Source organism: Orcinus orca, chromosome 16 (assembly GCF_937001465.1).
Source record: "Orcinus orca chromosome 16, mOrcOrc1.1, whole genome shotgun sequence".
In the NCBI taxonomy this organism is placed as follows: domain Eukaryota; kingdom Metazoa; phylum Chordata; class Mammalia; order Artiodactyla; family Delphinidae; genus Orcinus; species Orcinus orca.
Window position 1 is genome coordinate 68,353,344 of NC_064574.1, and position 13,588 is coordinate 68,366,931.

The window sequence follows — 13,588 nt, forward strand, 5'->3', positions numbered from 1 at the left end:
ACGGCATGTGGGATCTTCCTGGACCAGGGCTTGAATCCATGTCCCCTGCATTGGCAGGCGGATTCTTAACGAGTGCGCCACCAGGGAAGTCCCTACATTTAGTGTTTTAAATGGGTTTTTTTAATTTTTATTTATTTTTAAATGGTTTTTTAAGGCTACATCTTTACTACTCCTTCCCAAGGACTACTTTCTCCCTGTCAGCACACAGCAGAATACTGGCTTACATTTACTCTGTTGAGTGTAGAGGGTGGTCAGTAAGGCCCAGACAAACTAAGGTGTCAATTTAATTTAAGATGGATGTTAACGAGCTCAGCTCCCAAATGTGAAGAAGACTTGGATTTATTTCTCCCCTAGACTCAGTTATCCCCATCTTCTACCATCTTCTCTTCCAAAAGTTTAGACAGAAGATTGTTAGGGGCCCTTGCCCAGAAGATGCACAAGCAGTGTTAATCTAAGAAGTAAGCCATATAGTTCTTACTATCTAGGTCATACTTAAGGGTATCTTCTAGTGCTCCAAAGAGAATTGCTAAGCTTATGAAAGATAACTACTGTTTTGTTGCTAGATCACATATTTAATAAGAAGATAACATTTACTAATCAGACTCTGAAAAGAGACCTGAAATCTAAATCCCAGCTGCTGCTATTGTATACCAGTTACCTATAATTTAAAGATCCTTTTAGCTTAACAGAAATAAGCCCACTTTTTTTGAAGAAGCCACTGTTTGTTTGATGAGGCAGAATTTAGAAACTTTGGCTAGCACCGTTAATTTTAATCTAACCCTTTGAGAGAAAAAGTGAGATTTTCAGTTGTTAATTACAAATGTTAAAACTAGTATTTATTCTACTTTGTTTTTAAATAAATTTGTTTGTTTGTTTGTTTTTGGCTGTGTTGGGTCTTTGTTGCTTGCACGCGGGCTTTCTCTAGTTGAGGGGAGCAGGGGCTACTCTTTTTTTTGTGGGGGGGCTACTCTTCGTTGCAGTGCATGGGCTTCTTACCGCGGTGGCTTCTCTTGTTTGCGGAGCACGGGCTCTAGGCGCGTGGGCTTCAGTAGTTGTGGAATGCAGGCTCAGTAGTTGTGGTGCATGAGCTTAGTCGCTCCACAGCATGTGGTATCTTCCCAGACGAGTGATCAAACCCGTGTCCCCTGCACTGGCAGGTGGATTCTTAACCACCATGCCAGCAGGGAAGTCCCATGTTTATTCTACTTTGAAGGGTCTTATTTCCTCAAAAATATTATAGGAAGTGGGTTTTCTTCATTTAAACTTTTGGTCTTGGAAGGCATTTTGGGGAGAAATAGGTCACAGAGACATTAACCTGTCAGTTCCTTTAAATGACAGATTAGGAAGTAATGAGATCATTGTGGAGTGATATTTGGACTTCACAAAAGATAACTTTTATCAAAAGATAAAAGTATGGCATCTCCATATAAAGAAGACCTTGTAAACTTATCTCAATCCCTAACTGGCCTTAAATGTTGTTTTTAACATATAAATGATGTTACTTTTACATATAAACAATATCAGTGTCCCTGTGCTTATTTGAATAGTTGATTCTTTTCCTTGTTTGTGGATTGAAAAGATTATGAGTAGAAAAGATAAGGTTACTTGTCTCAGATGCTTTAATATCTTGGAATTTATTTTTCCAGAAGTATAAACCGTGGACGACACCACAGCGAAAGATCACAGAGAACTCAAGGCCCATCACTACCAGCAAATCCAGTTTTTGTACCTGTCCCACCCCCTCCCTTGTATCCTCCTCCTCCCCACACGCTTCCTCTCCCTCCAGGTGTTCCTCCTCCACAGTTTTCTCCTCAGTTTCCTCCTGGCCAGCCACCACCTGCTGGGTATAGTGTTCCCCCTCCAGGGTTTCCTCCAGCTCCGGCCAATTTATCAACACCTTGGGTATCATCAGGAGTACAGACAGCTCATTCAAATACCATCCCAACAACACAAGCACCACCTTTGTCCAGGGAAGAATTCTATAGAGAGCAACGACGACTAAAAGAAGAGTAAGTGTTTGAATTTGAAATTACTCTACACTTTCATTTTCTGATGTAACGTTAAATAGGTATCTTTGGAAGCATTTTCCAGTGTTTCCAGTTAGTATAAGAAAAATCACCTAAAAATTAAACCAAGCCATACAAGCAGCTTCCTCAGGGATTCCTAGTTATTTATAGTTTTAAAGTGGAAAACTAATGACAATTTCATTCATTTCATTCATGATCTAATTACATTTGTCTTGTTAGTTTTCTTAAATGATTTTTGTTAACTTTCGCTCTTTAACTTTATTTTACTAGGGAAAAGAAAAAGTCCAAGCTAGATGAGTTTACAAATGATTTTGCTAAGGAATTGATGGAATACAAAAAGATTCAAAAGGAGCGTAGGCGCTCATTTTCCAGGTTAGTGTTTTGCAAGCCTTCACAACAGAATTACAAATGGGACTTTGAATATCCAGGGATTAGCTATGGATATAAATAACATTGCAGTGATGGAATTTTTCTGATTCGGTCTAGGTTTATAAAAATGGAAATGTAGCTTATTTCCCAATATCTGTTTATTGAAATATCTCACTGTAAATTCTATTGTGTAAAACTAGCAGTTATGGGGATTAAATTGCCCTTGTCCCTTGAAGTTATTTATAGTGTGAAATAATTGGGAAATGTTTGTGGAAGGAAAAAAATAGTGGACTAGCCAAAGATTACATTTCTGAGGCCCCTTTTACCTAAGGCTACAGCTTTCTGCTGGAACATTAACCTGTGTGATTATGAACTAATAGTAGAATACAAGTTGCTTTATTGATAGAAAAACTGAATTATAAATATTCCCAGGAAGTTTGTTTAAAAGACTTATTTTTTATGCTTGAGATGTTCCTTTTAAAGCTAGACTATTGGCCAACGTAGGACAAAAAAAGTTACTCCTACTTAATAATCAGATAGGAAGTAATGTTTAAATTTAATTGGCATTTTATTTAATGCTAGGTCATATAACTCACGGTACATTAATGCACTTCACTCTAATTGTTAAGATTTCACTCTTGTTTTATAACAAGTGATTGCTCCGATCTTTGTGTACTTTATTCCATTCCAGTAGAGGTCACTGTGCCTCTTTAATCATCTAAGATGAAATGATATAAATAAATAATGAACCATGAGGAGAACATACTGAAATCTGAGAGTCTGTGTTTTATTTTGTATATATTTCTCAACTATCAACTATTGTTTTATTTTTGCTTTTAGGTCCAAATCTCCCTATAGTGGTTCATCCTATTCAAGAAGTTCATATACTTATTCTAAATCAAGATCTGGTTCAACACGATCACGTTCTTATTCTCGATCATTTAGCCGCTCACATTCTCGTTCCTATTCACGATCACCTCCATACCCCAGAAGAGGCAGAGGAAAAAGTCGAAATTACCGTTCACGGTCTAGATCGCACGGGTATCATCGATCTAGGTCAAGGTCACCCCCATATAGACGGTATCATTCACGATCAAGATCTCCTCAAGCATTTAGGGGACAATCTCCTAATAAACGTAATGTACCTCAAGGAGAAACAGAACGTGAATATTTTAACAGGTACAGAGAAGTTCCACCACCTTATGACATGAAAGCTTATTACGGGAGGAGTGTTGACTTCAGAGACCCATTTGAAAAAGAACGTTATCGAGAATGGGAGAGAAAATATAGAGAGTGGTATGAAAAATATTATAAAGGCTATGCTGCTGGAGCACAGCCTAGACCTTCAGCAAATAGAGAGAACTTTTCTCCAGAGAGATTTTTACCACTTAATATCAGGAATTCTCCCTTCACAAGAGGCCGCAGAGAGGAGTACTCTGGTGGACAGAGTCATAGAAGTCGAAACATAGGTGGCAACTATCCAGAAAAGCTTTCATCAAGAGACAGTCACAATCAGAAGGATAATACAAAGTCAAAAGAGAAGGAGAGTGAAAATGTTTCAGGAGATGGTAAAGGAAATAAACATAAGAAACACAGAAAAAGAAGAAAGGGGGAAGAAAGTGAAGGCTTTCTAAACCCAGAGTTATTAGAAACTTCTAGGAAATCAAGAGAGCCAACAAGTGGTGAAGAAAATAAAACAGACTCATTGTTTGTTCTCCCAAGTAGAGATGATGCTACACCTGTTAGAGATGAACCAATGGATGCTGAATCCATTACTTTTAAATCAGTGTCTGAAAAAGACAAGAGAGAAAAAGATAAACCTAAAGCAAAAGGTGACAAGACCAAACGGAAAAATGATGGATCTGCTGTGTCCAAAAAAGAAACTGTTGCAAAACCTGCTAAAGGACCTCAAGAAAAACTAGATGGAGAGCGTGAAAAATCTCCTCGATCTGAACCTCCACTTAAAAAAGCCAAAGAGGAGACTCCAAAGACTGACAATGTGAAATCATCATCTTCCTCTCAAAAAGATGAAAAGATCATTGGTACCCCCAGAAAAGCTCACTCTAAGTCAGTAAAGGAACACCAGGAGACAAAACCAGTCAAAGAGGAAAAAGTGAAGAAGGACTACTCCAAAGACGTCAAGTCAGAGAAGCTAACTAGTAAGGAAGAAAAGACCAAGAAGCCCAATGATAAGAGTAAACCACTTGATAGCAAGGGAGAAAAAAGAAAAAGAAAAACTGAAGAGAAAGGTGGAGATAAAGATTTTGAGTCATCTTCAATGAAAATCTCTAAATTAGAAGTAACTGAAATAGTGAAACCATCACCAAAGCGCAAAATGGAACTTGATATTGAAAAGCTGGATAGGACGCCTGAAAAAGACAAAATTTCATCATCAACTGCTCCAGCCAAAAAAATCAAGCTTAACAGAGAAACTGGTAAAAAAATTGGAAGTACAGAAAATATATCTAATACAAAAGAACCCTCTGAAAAATTGGAGTCAACATCTGGCAAAGTTAAACAAGAAAAAATCAAAGGAAAGGTCAGACGAAAAGTGACTGGAACTGAAGGATCCAGCTCAACACTCGTGGATTATACCAGGTATCTGATAATGGGTGGGTGGAAAAAGTGGAATATGATCATTAAGAATGTATTGATGTTGGGGGTTAGCTGGTTACTCTTGTCTTTGAAGAAAGGAATTGTTAAAAGATAAGTAGATTTTGGGGGTGAGCCACATTTGTTTTTATATAATCATACACTTAAATCTTTATATCTCAGCAAAATAAGTGGCTTTTGAAAGTTAAAAGGACATTTATCATGTTTAAGTTGGTCTTTTTATACTTATCAATGTTTAATAACTGTAAGTTCTTCATGAATTAAAAAATATTTTAATTCTTTTTAGCACCAGTTCAACTGGAGGCAGTCCTGTGCGGAAATCTGAAGAAAAAACAGATACAAAGCGAACTGTCATTAAAACAATGGAAGAATATAATAATGATAACACAGCTCCTGCTGAAGATGTTATTATTATGATTCAGGTTCCTCAATCCAAATGGGATAAAGATGACTTTGAATCTGAAGAAGAAGATGTTAAATCCACCACACAGCCTATATCAAGTGTAGGAAAACCTGCCAGTGTTATAAAAAATGTTAGCACTAAACCATCAAATGCAGTCAAATATACTGAAAAAGAAAATGAGTCGTCAGAGAAAATTCAGAAACTCACCAAGGAAGTGAGCCATGAAATTACACAGCATGAGGTCAAAAGTTCAAAAAACTCTGCATCTAGTGAAAAAGGGAAAACCAAAGATCGAGATCATTCAGTGTTGGAAAAGGAAAACCCAGAAAAGAGGAAGAACAGCACTCAGCCAGAGAAAGATAGTAATCTGGACCGTCTGAATGAGCAAGGAAATTTTAAAAGTCTGTCTCAATCTTCCAAAGAGACTAGAACTTCTGGCAAAGAAGATAAGCATGATTCCATTCGAGGTTCCTCAAATAAAGACTTCACTCCCAACAGAGACAAAAAAACTGATTATGACAACAGAGAGTATTCAAGTTCCAAACGTAGAGATGAAAGGAATGAATTAACAAGAAGAAAAGACTCTCCTTCTCGCAGTAAAGACTCTGCAGCTGGACAAAAAACTAAGCCAAGGGAGGAGAGAGATTTGCCTAAAAAAGGAACAGGAGATTCCAAAAAAAGTAACTCTAGTCCCTCAAGAGACAAAAAACCTCATGATCATAAATCCACTTATGATACTAAACGTTCAAGTGAAGAGACGAAATCTGTAGATAAAAATCCCTGTAAAGATCGTGAGAAACATGTGTTAGAGGCAAAGAACAATAAAGAGTCAAGTGGCAATAAATCACTGTATATACTTAACCCGCCGGACCCACAGATTGAGAAGGAGCAAGTTACTGGGCAAATTGATAAGAACACCATCAAGCCTAAACCCCAGTTAAGTCATTCCTCTCGACTGTCCTCTGACTTAACTAGAGAAACTGATGAAGCTGCTTTTGAACCAGATTACAATGAAAGTGACAGTGAAAGCAATGTATCTGTAAAAGAGGAAGAAACTTCAGGGAAAATTTCTAAGGAACTGAAAGATAAAGTAATGGAGAAAGCAAAAGAGAGCCTGGACATGGCAGCAGTCAGCCAGGTAGGTGTAACCAGGAGCCAGAGTCAAAGCAGCCCTAGTGTCAGTCCAAGTAGAAGTCATAGCCCTTCTGGAAGCCAAACCCGAAGCCACAGTAGCAGTGCTAGCTCTGCAGAAAGTCAGGACAGCAAGAAGAAGAAGAAAAAGAAAGAAAAGAAAAAGCACAAGAAACATAAAAAACATAAGAAGCATAAGAAACATGCAGGCACTGAAGTAGAATTGGAAAAAAGCCAAAAACACAAACATAAGAAAAAGAAGTCAAAGAAGAGCAAAGATAAAGAAAAGGAGAAGGAGAAAGATGACCAAAAAGTGAAATCTGTCACTGTGTAAAAGGGCAGATTTTAAAAATTGACTTAATTACTAAGTCATCTGTATTAAATTTTGTTATAATGTAAAGAGATTCAAGCCTTGTAAATAATGATATGGAAGACCCTGTGCTGCACTTAAAATATTGCTGCTTGATTATTTGATTTTTACATCAGAGCTTTATAACACGAACTTTTGTACAGAATTGTGAGTTGTGACCATGTAACATGAGAGGTTTTGCTAGGGCCTATTATTTTTAACCACCATAATTAGTTGGGGTGGAGTTTACTGTACTGTGAAATTTTCACATTGAATTTTTTTAATTGCCTGGCAAAAGCTGATATCAGTTCTAAAATATCAGCAGAATGATTTGCTGAATTCATTACAACTCCGTTATGTCACTTTTTGATTACAATAAAAGTTTTCAGTAAACTTTTCAGATGTTGAATATCTGCCTTATTTGAAGGAAAGTGTGTCATGTCTCTTCCCCCTTCCATTTTCATATTTAAAATATCCTTTGAGGCTTTAGTATAAGCTGAACTGTATATGTAAAATTCTGAAGTAAACATGGAAAATGTACTTTATTAGTGGGCTGGTAATAGGTAGCCAGAAATAAGAAATCATGGTTAATTGGAGATCTGGTTGAATAAATCTGGAAGGGTCTTAAATATAGTAATTAGAAGTTTGGACATGAATTTTAGAGATGAGGAATTTTGATTTGTTTATGGTTATGTATTTTTCTTGAAACCCTGATAAATGAGTATTAAATTCCTTGATAAAGTACTAAATAACACAACAGTCTGTGGCCTACCCAATCTGTCCAGGTGACAGAAGCAAGCAGCAATAGGAGGCAAGAAGCACTAGGTAAGGCTACAATGGATTTCCTTAATGGCTCTGGTTTAGGAAGTTTATTGTAAGCAATAAAAAGCTATTGAAAGGATGTCGGGAAGTAGGATAAGAATGGTACGTTAGAAACATAGCTGTATAAATGCAGATTAAGAAGACAATGCCTAAAAGCAGGAAAAGACCAGTTCTAGTGTGAGGTAGTGGTCCTAAAGTACTTTGGCAAGGGGCATTGGACTATGGTAGTAGAAGAGGAAAGGGTTTACATTAGCAGCAACTTTTATTAACTTCCTGTCTTGCCTTGATTCATTATTTCCAGAGCGTACAGTACAATATTTGCAGTATTGTATACCATTGTTGGTACTCGGTTTTAGATGGTATACAAACATACTTAAATGTGTATAATGCAGCATTTAATATTTAAGGAAAAAGTGATTTAAAGAAAAATTGTAAGGGTGATAGTAAGAATGCTATTAGCCTTATGAAAGCCATTCAGGACTGAGTTAAGTTTGGGAAATGTTAAGTTTGGGAAATGCTGGGAAAAGTTTGGGAAATGTTAAGTTTGGGAAATGCTGCCTTTAAATGAAACCGACTTGACTTTCTGAAGTCACATTTTTTTATTCCTCGACATCTCCATCACTGGGGATGGGATGCCTGTTCTACCCACTGCCAACCTCACCCCACCCTACCCACAACACATACCACTTGTATTTTCAGATACTCCAGCAAGACTACACTTTTTTAAAATTATTTGTTTATTTTTTGGCTGAGATGGGTCTTTGTTGCTGCACGTGGGCTTTCTCTAGTTAACGGCAAGTGGGGCCCACTCTTTGTTGTGGTGCACAGGCTTTTCATTGCGGTGGCTTCTCTTGATCACAGGCTCTAGGTGCGTGGGCTTAGTTGCTCCGCAGCATGTGGGATCTTCCTGGACCAGGGCTCAAACCCGTGTCCCCTGCCTTGGCAGGTGGATTCTTAACCACTGCGCCACCAGGGAAGCCCAAGACTACACTCTTAATACTTAACTAATCTCGACCCAAAATCTAAACTATATCTCGCACGTTCACCGAGGATTTTGGCATCTAGAACTCACTTCTTATCATAAATTCTGTCATGTGAGGTCAGTTTCATTACCTAGGTGCATTGCTATTTCAAGCTCAACTCACCTTCACTTTAATTGCAGTCCACTCCTACGACAGTTTTCCAGAGTTGTTAATCACCTGTCACCATTCCCATCTTAAATTAAAACTCCATTATGTCATCTGCAACTTGGTTTTTCAGCTCCATTCTCTATTGGCCTGAGGTTTCAACTCATCCCGTAGTTATTCTTTTATTGTCCTTCCTTCTATAGTTGCCTATATCCCATCATTTCAGCCACATGCCAACACTCCCCAAACCTGCTCCCCCTTGTCCATCTTGCTGTATCTGAACAGGTTAAACCCCAAATCTAGATACAGGTGCTGCATGCTGCTTAACAAAATTAAAAGGCTTGAAAGAAAATTTAAGAAATAAGTGCCGGGTACTGTACTAGGTGCAGTACTTGATCCTTAAAAATCCTGATGGCTCATGTTGTCTAATGCTGATTTGAGCAGGCAACTCCACTGCCTCTGAAGGTTCAGTCCAGCCTTGGGTACTCCAACTAGTGCCTAACTTGTCCACCTCACCCCTGCCATTTGGTGTTGGACATGTGAAACCTCTCCAAAAAGACAAGGTTATATCTGAACTCAGTTGGCTGTTTCACCTGGCTGGAATTGCCTTCCTCCTCTGCCTGTCTTCACAAGTTCCTACCCATTGTTTGAGAGTTAGCTTGATTGTTTTGAGTTCTCTCAGTGCTGTCTGCCATCCTCAATATACATACTCAAGATGCAGTAGAATCACTGAATATGCTATAGTAACACCAAAGTGCTTACTACAGGCTCTGTTTGGTTGTCTCCCTCAATGGATCACGGAAACCAGGAATATGTCAACTTTTTAAAGACAGGAAAAAACTTTTGAGCTACTATAGACTTGGGTGATAGTATCCTTCCAGTGACTAGCTGCTTCAGTGTGCCAGGGAAACTCCAAAGCCTTACAATTAGGAATCTAAAAATAACTCCTTTGCTAGTCTCAGCATGCCAAATGAAGAAAGCAGATGCCCTCCAAAATGTTTAGGACAGGGATTCAGAGAGGTAGAAAGCTAGTTAATGGTTTATGCATCCTGATTTGTGCAAATGTCCTCATCTATGTCTTGTCCACTTTTTCCTGCCTTTAATTCCTTTAATGAGCACTGTTCTTATTGTACAAAACTACATAGAACAGAACCTCTGATTTGGAACTTCTGAGTGCTTTTACACCACTGCCGTTTACTTAAGCTAGCTTCAGTGGGTCTCTTAACAACAAAGGCCTCTCTAATACATGTATATAGTGTACCCTGCTTTTTCTTTTTATATGTCATAATCACATCCTTTTGACATTAACATTTTTCACATTTTTTAAGAATTGAGAATGATCATGAAAAGAGAACTGAATAAAAGTAAACCATTTAACTCCTTGATAAAGGGTAATGTAGAGCTGCTAGAAGTGAATAACAGGCATACAATATGAAAGAAATGGGGTTAACAGGAATATTCAAAGATTTCACGTGAATTTTTTCAGTAACCTCAAGTATAAAGTTTATCAAGTCTTTGTTGCCTTTGAGATTATTTTTAAGATCATGTTAAAAGGACCTTTTTAGGGCTTCCCTGGTGGTATAGTGGTTAAGAATCCCCAGTGCAGGGGACAAGGGTTCTATCCCTGGTCCGGGAAGATCCCACATGCTGCAGAGCACCTAAGCCCGTGCGCGTAGAGCCCATGCTCCGCAACAAGAGAAGCCACCACATGAGAAGCCTGTGCACCGCAAGGAAGAGTAGCCCCCGCTCACCTCAACTAGAGAAAGCCCCTGTGCAGCAACGAAGACCCAGTGCAGCCAAAAATAAAATTTATTTAAAAAAATTTTTTTTAAGACTTTAAAAATAGCTATTGATAATTTCATTATGCACTTAAAGCTGGAGGGTGAACAGTGATCTTTTATTAAAGCCGACACCAACATGAATCTTTTCCACTTTGCAATGTGGCTGTTTAGTAATTTGCTATGAAGTTGGCTTGGCCAGTGTGAATCTTCTCAATTTAATTGTTAAAGTCTTTAGTAGTAAAAGATACTAATACAAGAGTGGACATACATTTAGGATTTAAAAGAAAATGTTCTTTTGTAGAGACGTTAGCACCTTAAAATTATAATAATTGCTTATAAATGTTTTTACCTAGGCTTAATGATATATGAATAAAGCTGGTAGACTGATTCTTTTTCATGTCCTAAAAATTAATAAATTTAATGAAAAATGAACATGAGGGGGGCTTCCCTGGGGGCGCAGTGGTTGAGAGTCCGCCTGCCGATGCATCAGGGGACGCGGGTTTGTGCCCCGGTCTGGGAAGATGCCACATGCCGCGGAGCGGCTGGGTCCGTGAGCCATGGCTGCTGAGCCTGCGTGTCTGGAGCCTGTGCTTCGCAACAGGAGAGGCCACAACAGTGAGAGGCCCACGTACCGAAAAAAAAAAAAAAAAATGAACATGAGGCAAACTATATCAGTGCTAGATACCAGGTAAAGCATAGGAGGGGCAGACATAGAAGTGTGTAATTTCTGCCACAATACCACATTTTTAAGGTTTTTGGGGGTTTTTTGGTCACTCAGTGGTGGGTGGCCATCTGGTGATTATTACTGTTGGAAATATGCTAAGAATAACAGTAGCAGTTCATCAGTTAGTAGCAATTTTTCTATTAAGAAAAGGTTGAAACTGACAGTTCATGAAATTTTGAACCCCCTGAATTGAACTGATATTTTGGAAGGATTTCAATTTGACTTCATCAGATTAATTCAGATTCAAAAAGAATCCAATCCAAGAATCCAAAGAATCTTGGCTTTACTGGAGTCAGAATCTCAGGCTAAAGAATAGACTTCCTGTGATGCAATCAATCATTACCTCTTGTAATTACTCTGGGAAATGTTATTTTTCTATATCTAGTGTGTATTTCTTAATTTAATAATATATATTTAACAATTATCTTAAATATTAATTGGCTTTGGAAATATAAATTTAATAAATATCAATTTACAAAATCACATTGATGATTAATTTTATTTTTATATATATATATATATTTTTTTGGCTGCATTGGGTCTTCGTTGCTGCGCACGGGCTTTCTCAAGTTGTGGCGAGTGGGGGCTACTCTTAGTTGCGGTGCGTGGGCTTCTCATTGCAGTGGCTTCTCTGTTGCAGAGCACGGGCTCTAGGCGTGCAGCCTTCAGTAGTTGTGGCATGCAGGCTCCATAGTTGTGGCTCACGGGCTCTAGAGCACAGGCTTAGTAGTTATGGCGCATGGGCTTAGTTGCTTCACGGCATGTGGGATCTTCCCGGACCAGGGCTCGAACCCGTGTCCCCTGCATTGGCAAGCGGATTCTTAACCACTGCACCACCAGGGAAGTCCCTATCTTGTCATTTTAAATGTTTCTAATATCAAAAAACCTAATTAGCACAACTCTTACTATATATAACTGACATAACCTGTTTAAGGTGTATAATCTGTTGATTTGATAGATTTATATATTGCAATATGATTGCCAGCATTGTGTTAGCCAACATCTCTATCACGTCATGTAATTATTATATATTTTTGTGGTGAGAACAATTAGGATGTAGTCTGTTAGCAACTTTGAAGTTTATAATACAGTATTGTTGGCTATAAAAAAAAGTAAAATAAACACCTATAATTCTTTTCCTTGAGAAAGCAGATGGCCTCTTGAGAAGTACAAATAGATCATCACAGGCATTATGAACACCTTGTAAGTTGGAGGGACAGGGTAGGTTGTGGAGCACATGAGGAATATTCTCTTTGAGTCCACTTTTGATATGATGGAAATTGCACTTCAGGTTTCCTTAACCTGGATCTTAGGCTACAGTGTTGATTGGTAAAGGGGACAATTTTATCCAAAAATAGTTTGCTATACCTGGTCTCATTGCCAGGAAGAAGGCTAGGCCACACAGGCCTCATTCCCCTTGCTGTTACAGGTAAGGGGAAAAAACACTTAAAGATATATAATTTTCAAATCATTATGGTATTGGTACTAGCAAGGGCAGACAATTAAGTGGAATCGAATAAAATTCCAGAAATTGATCCAAGTATAAGAGTAGTAACAGCTTCAGCATAAATAAATGTGAGAAAGATAGATTTTTCAGTAAGCAGTTTGAGAGAACTGGATAGCCATTTAAAGTAGCTTTTTTTCACATCTTAAAATTCTAGACAGATTAAATATTTTTTATCCAAAATTTTGTTTTATTGCATAACTCAAGTGTTGATCAGTTTTCCTCCAGCCTTGTAGAATCACCTTTTCTTTACTAGTTTAGGTCTTTATTTTTCAAATCAGGCAGTCAATTGGAAACCCAGGTCCTTCCTCATTATTTCTTTCTTTTTTTTTTTTGTGGTACGCGGGCCTCTCACTGTTGTGACCTCTCCCATTGCGGGGGCACAGGCTCCGGACGCGCAGGCTCAGCAGCCATGGCTCACGGGCCCAGCCACTCTGCGGCACGTGGGATCTTCCCGGACCAGGGCACGAACCCGTGTCCCCTCCATCGGCAGGCGGACTCTCAACCACTGCGCCACCAGGGAAGCCCCTTCCTCATTATTTCTGATGGTACTTGTTGAGATCTGTTTATCTTGGTTTACCCCTTTTAGATTTCCTGATGTCCATTCTTGGTGCTGATTTTTCTCTTCTAATCTCACTAGGGTCTCAGTCTTCATAAGTTTTATGACATTTCTCCTCGAACAAATTTTCCTCTCATTTTTCTATGTACAGCATCATCCTTCTTTTCAGTCCTATACCA

At 38.5% G+C, this 13,588-nt stretch overlaps 1 protein-coding gene across 2 annotated transcripts in view; it reads left to right on the plus strand.

The window, feature by feature from the left end:
• The window catches only part of RBBP6 (RB binding protein 6, ubiquitin ligase), a 31,410-nt gene extending 24,118 nt beyond the window's left edge, over positions 1-7,292 (plus strand). The window contains exons 15-18 of one of the 2 annotated variants that reach the window (XM_004268586.4): positions 1,647-2,009; positions 2,298-2,399; positions 3,237-4,994; positions 5,296-7,292. In XM_004268586.4, coding sequence (XP_004268634.1) covers positions 1,647-2,009; positions 2,298-2,399; positions 3,237-4,994; positions 5,296-6,877 — 3,805 coding nt within the window. In that variant the 3' untranslated portion in view covers positions 6,878-7,292. The remainder of the gene's footprint in view (positions 1-1,646; positions 2,010-2,297; positions 2,400-3,236; positions 4,995-5,295) is intronic. The other variant, XM_004268587.4, reaches the window with a different exon arrangement.
• The last annotated feature ends 6,296 nt before the right edge of the window (positions 7,293-13,588 follow it).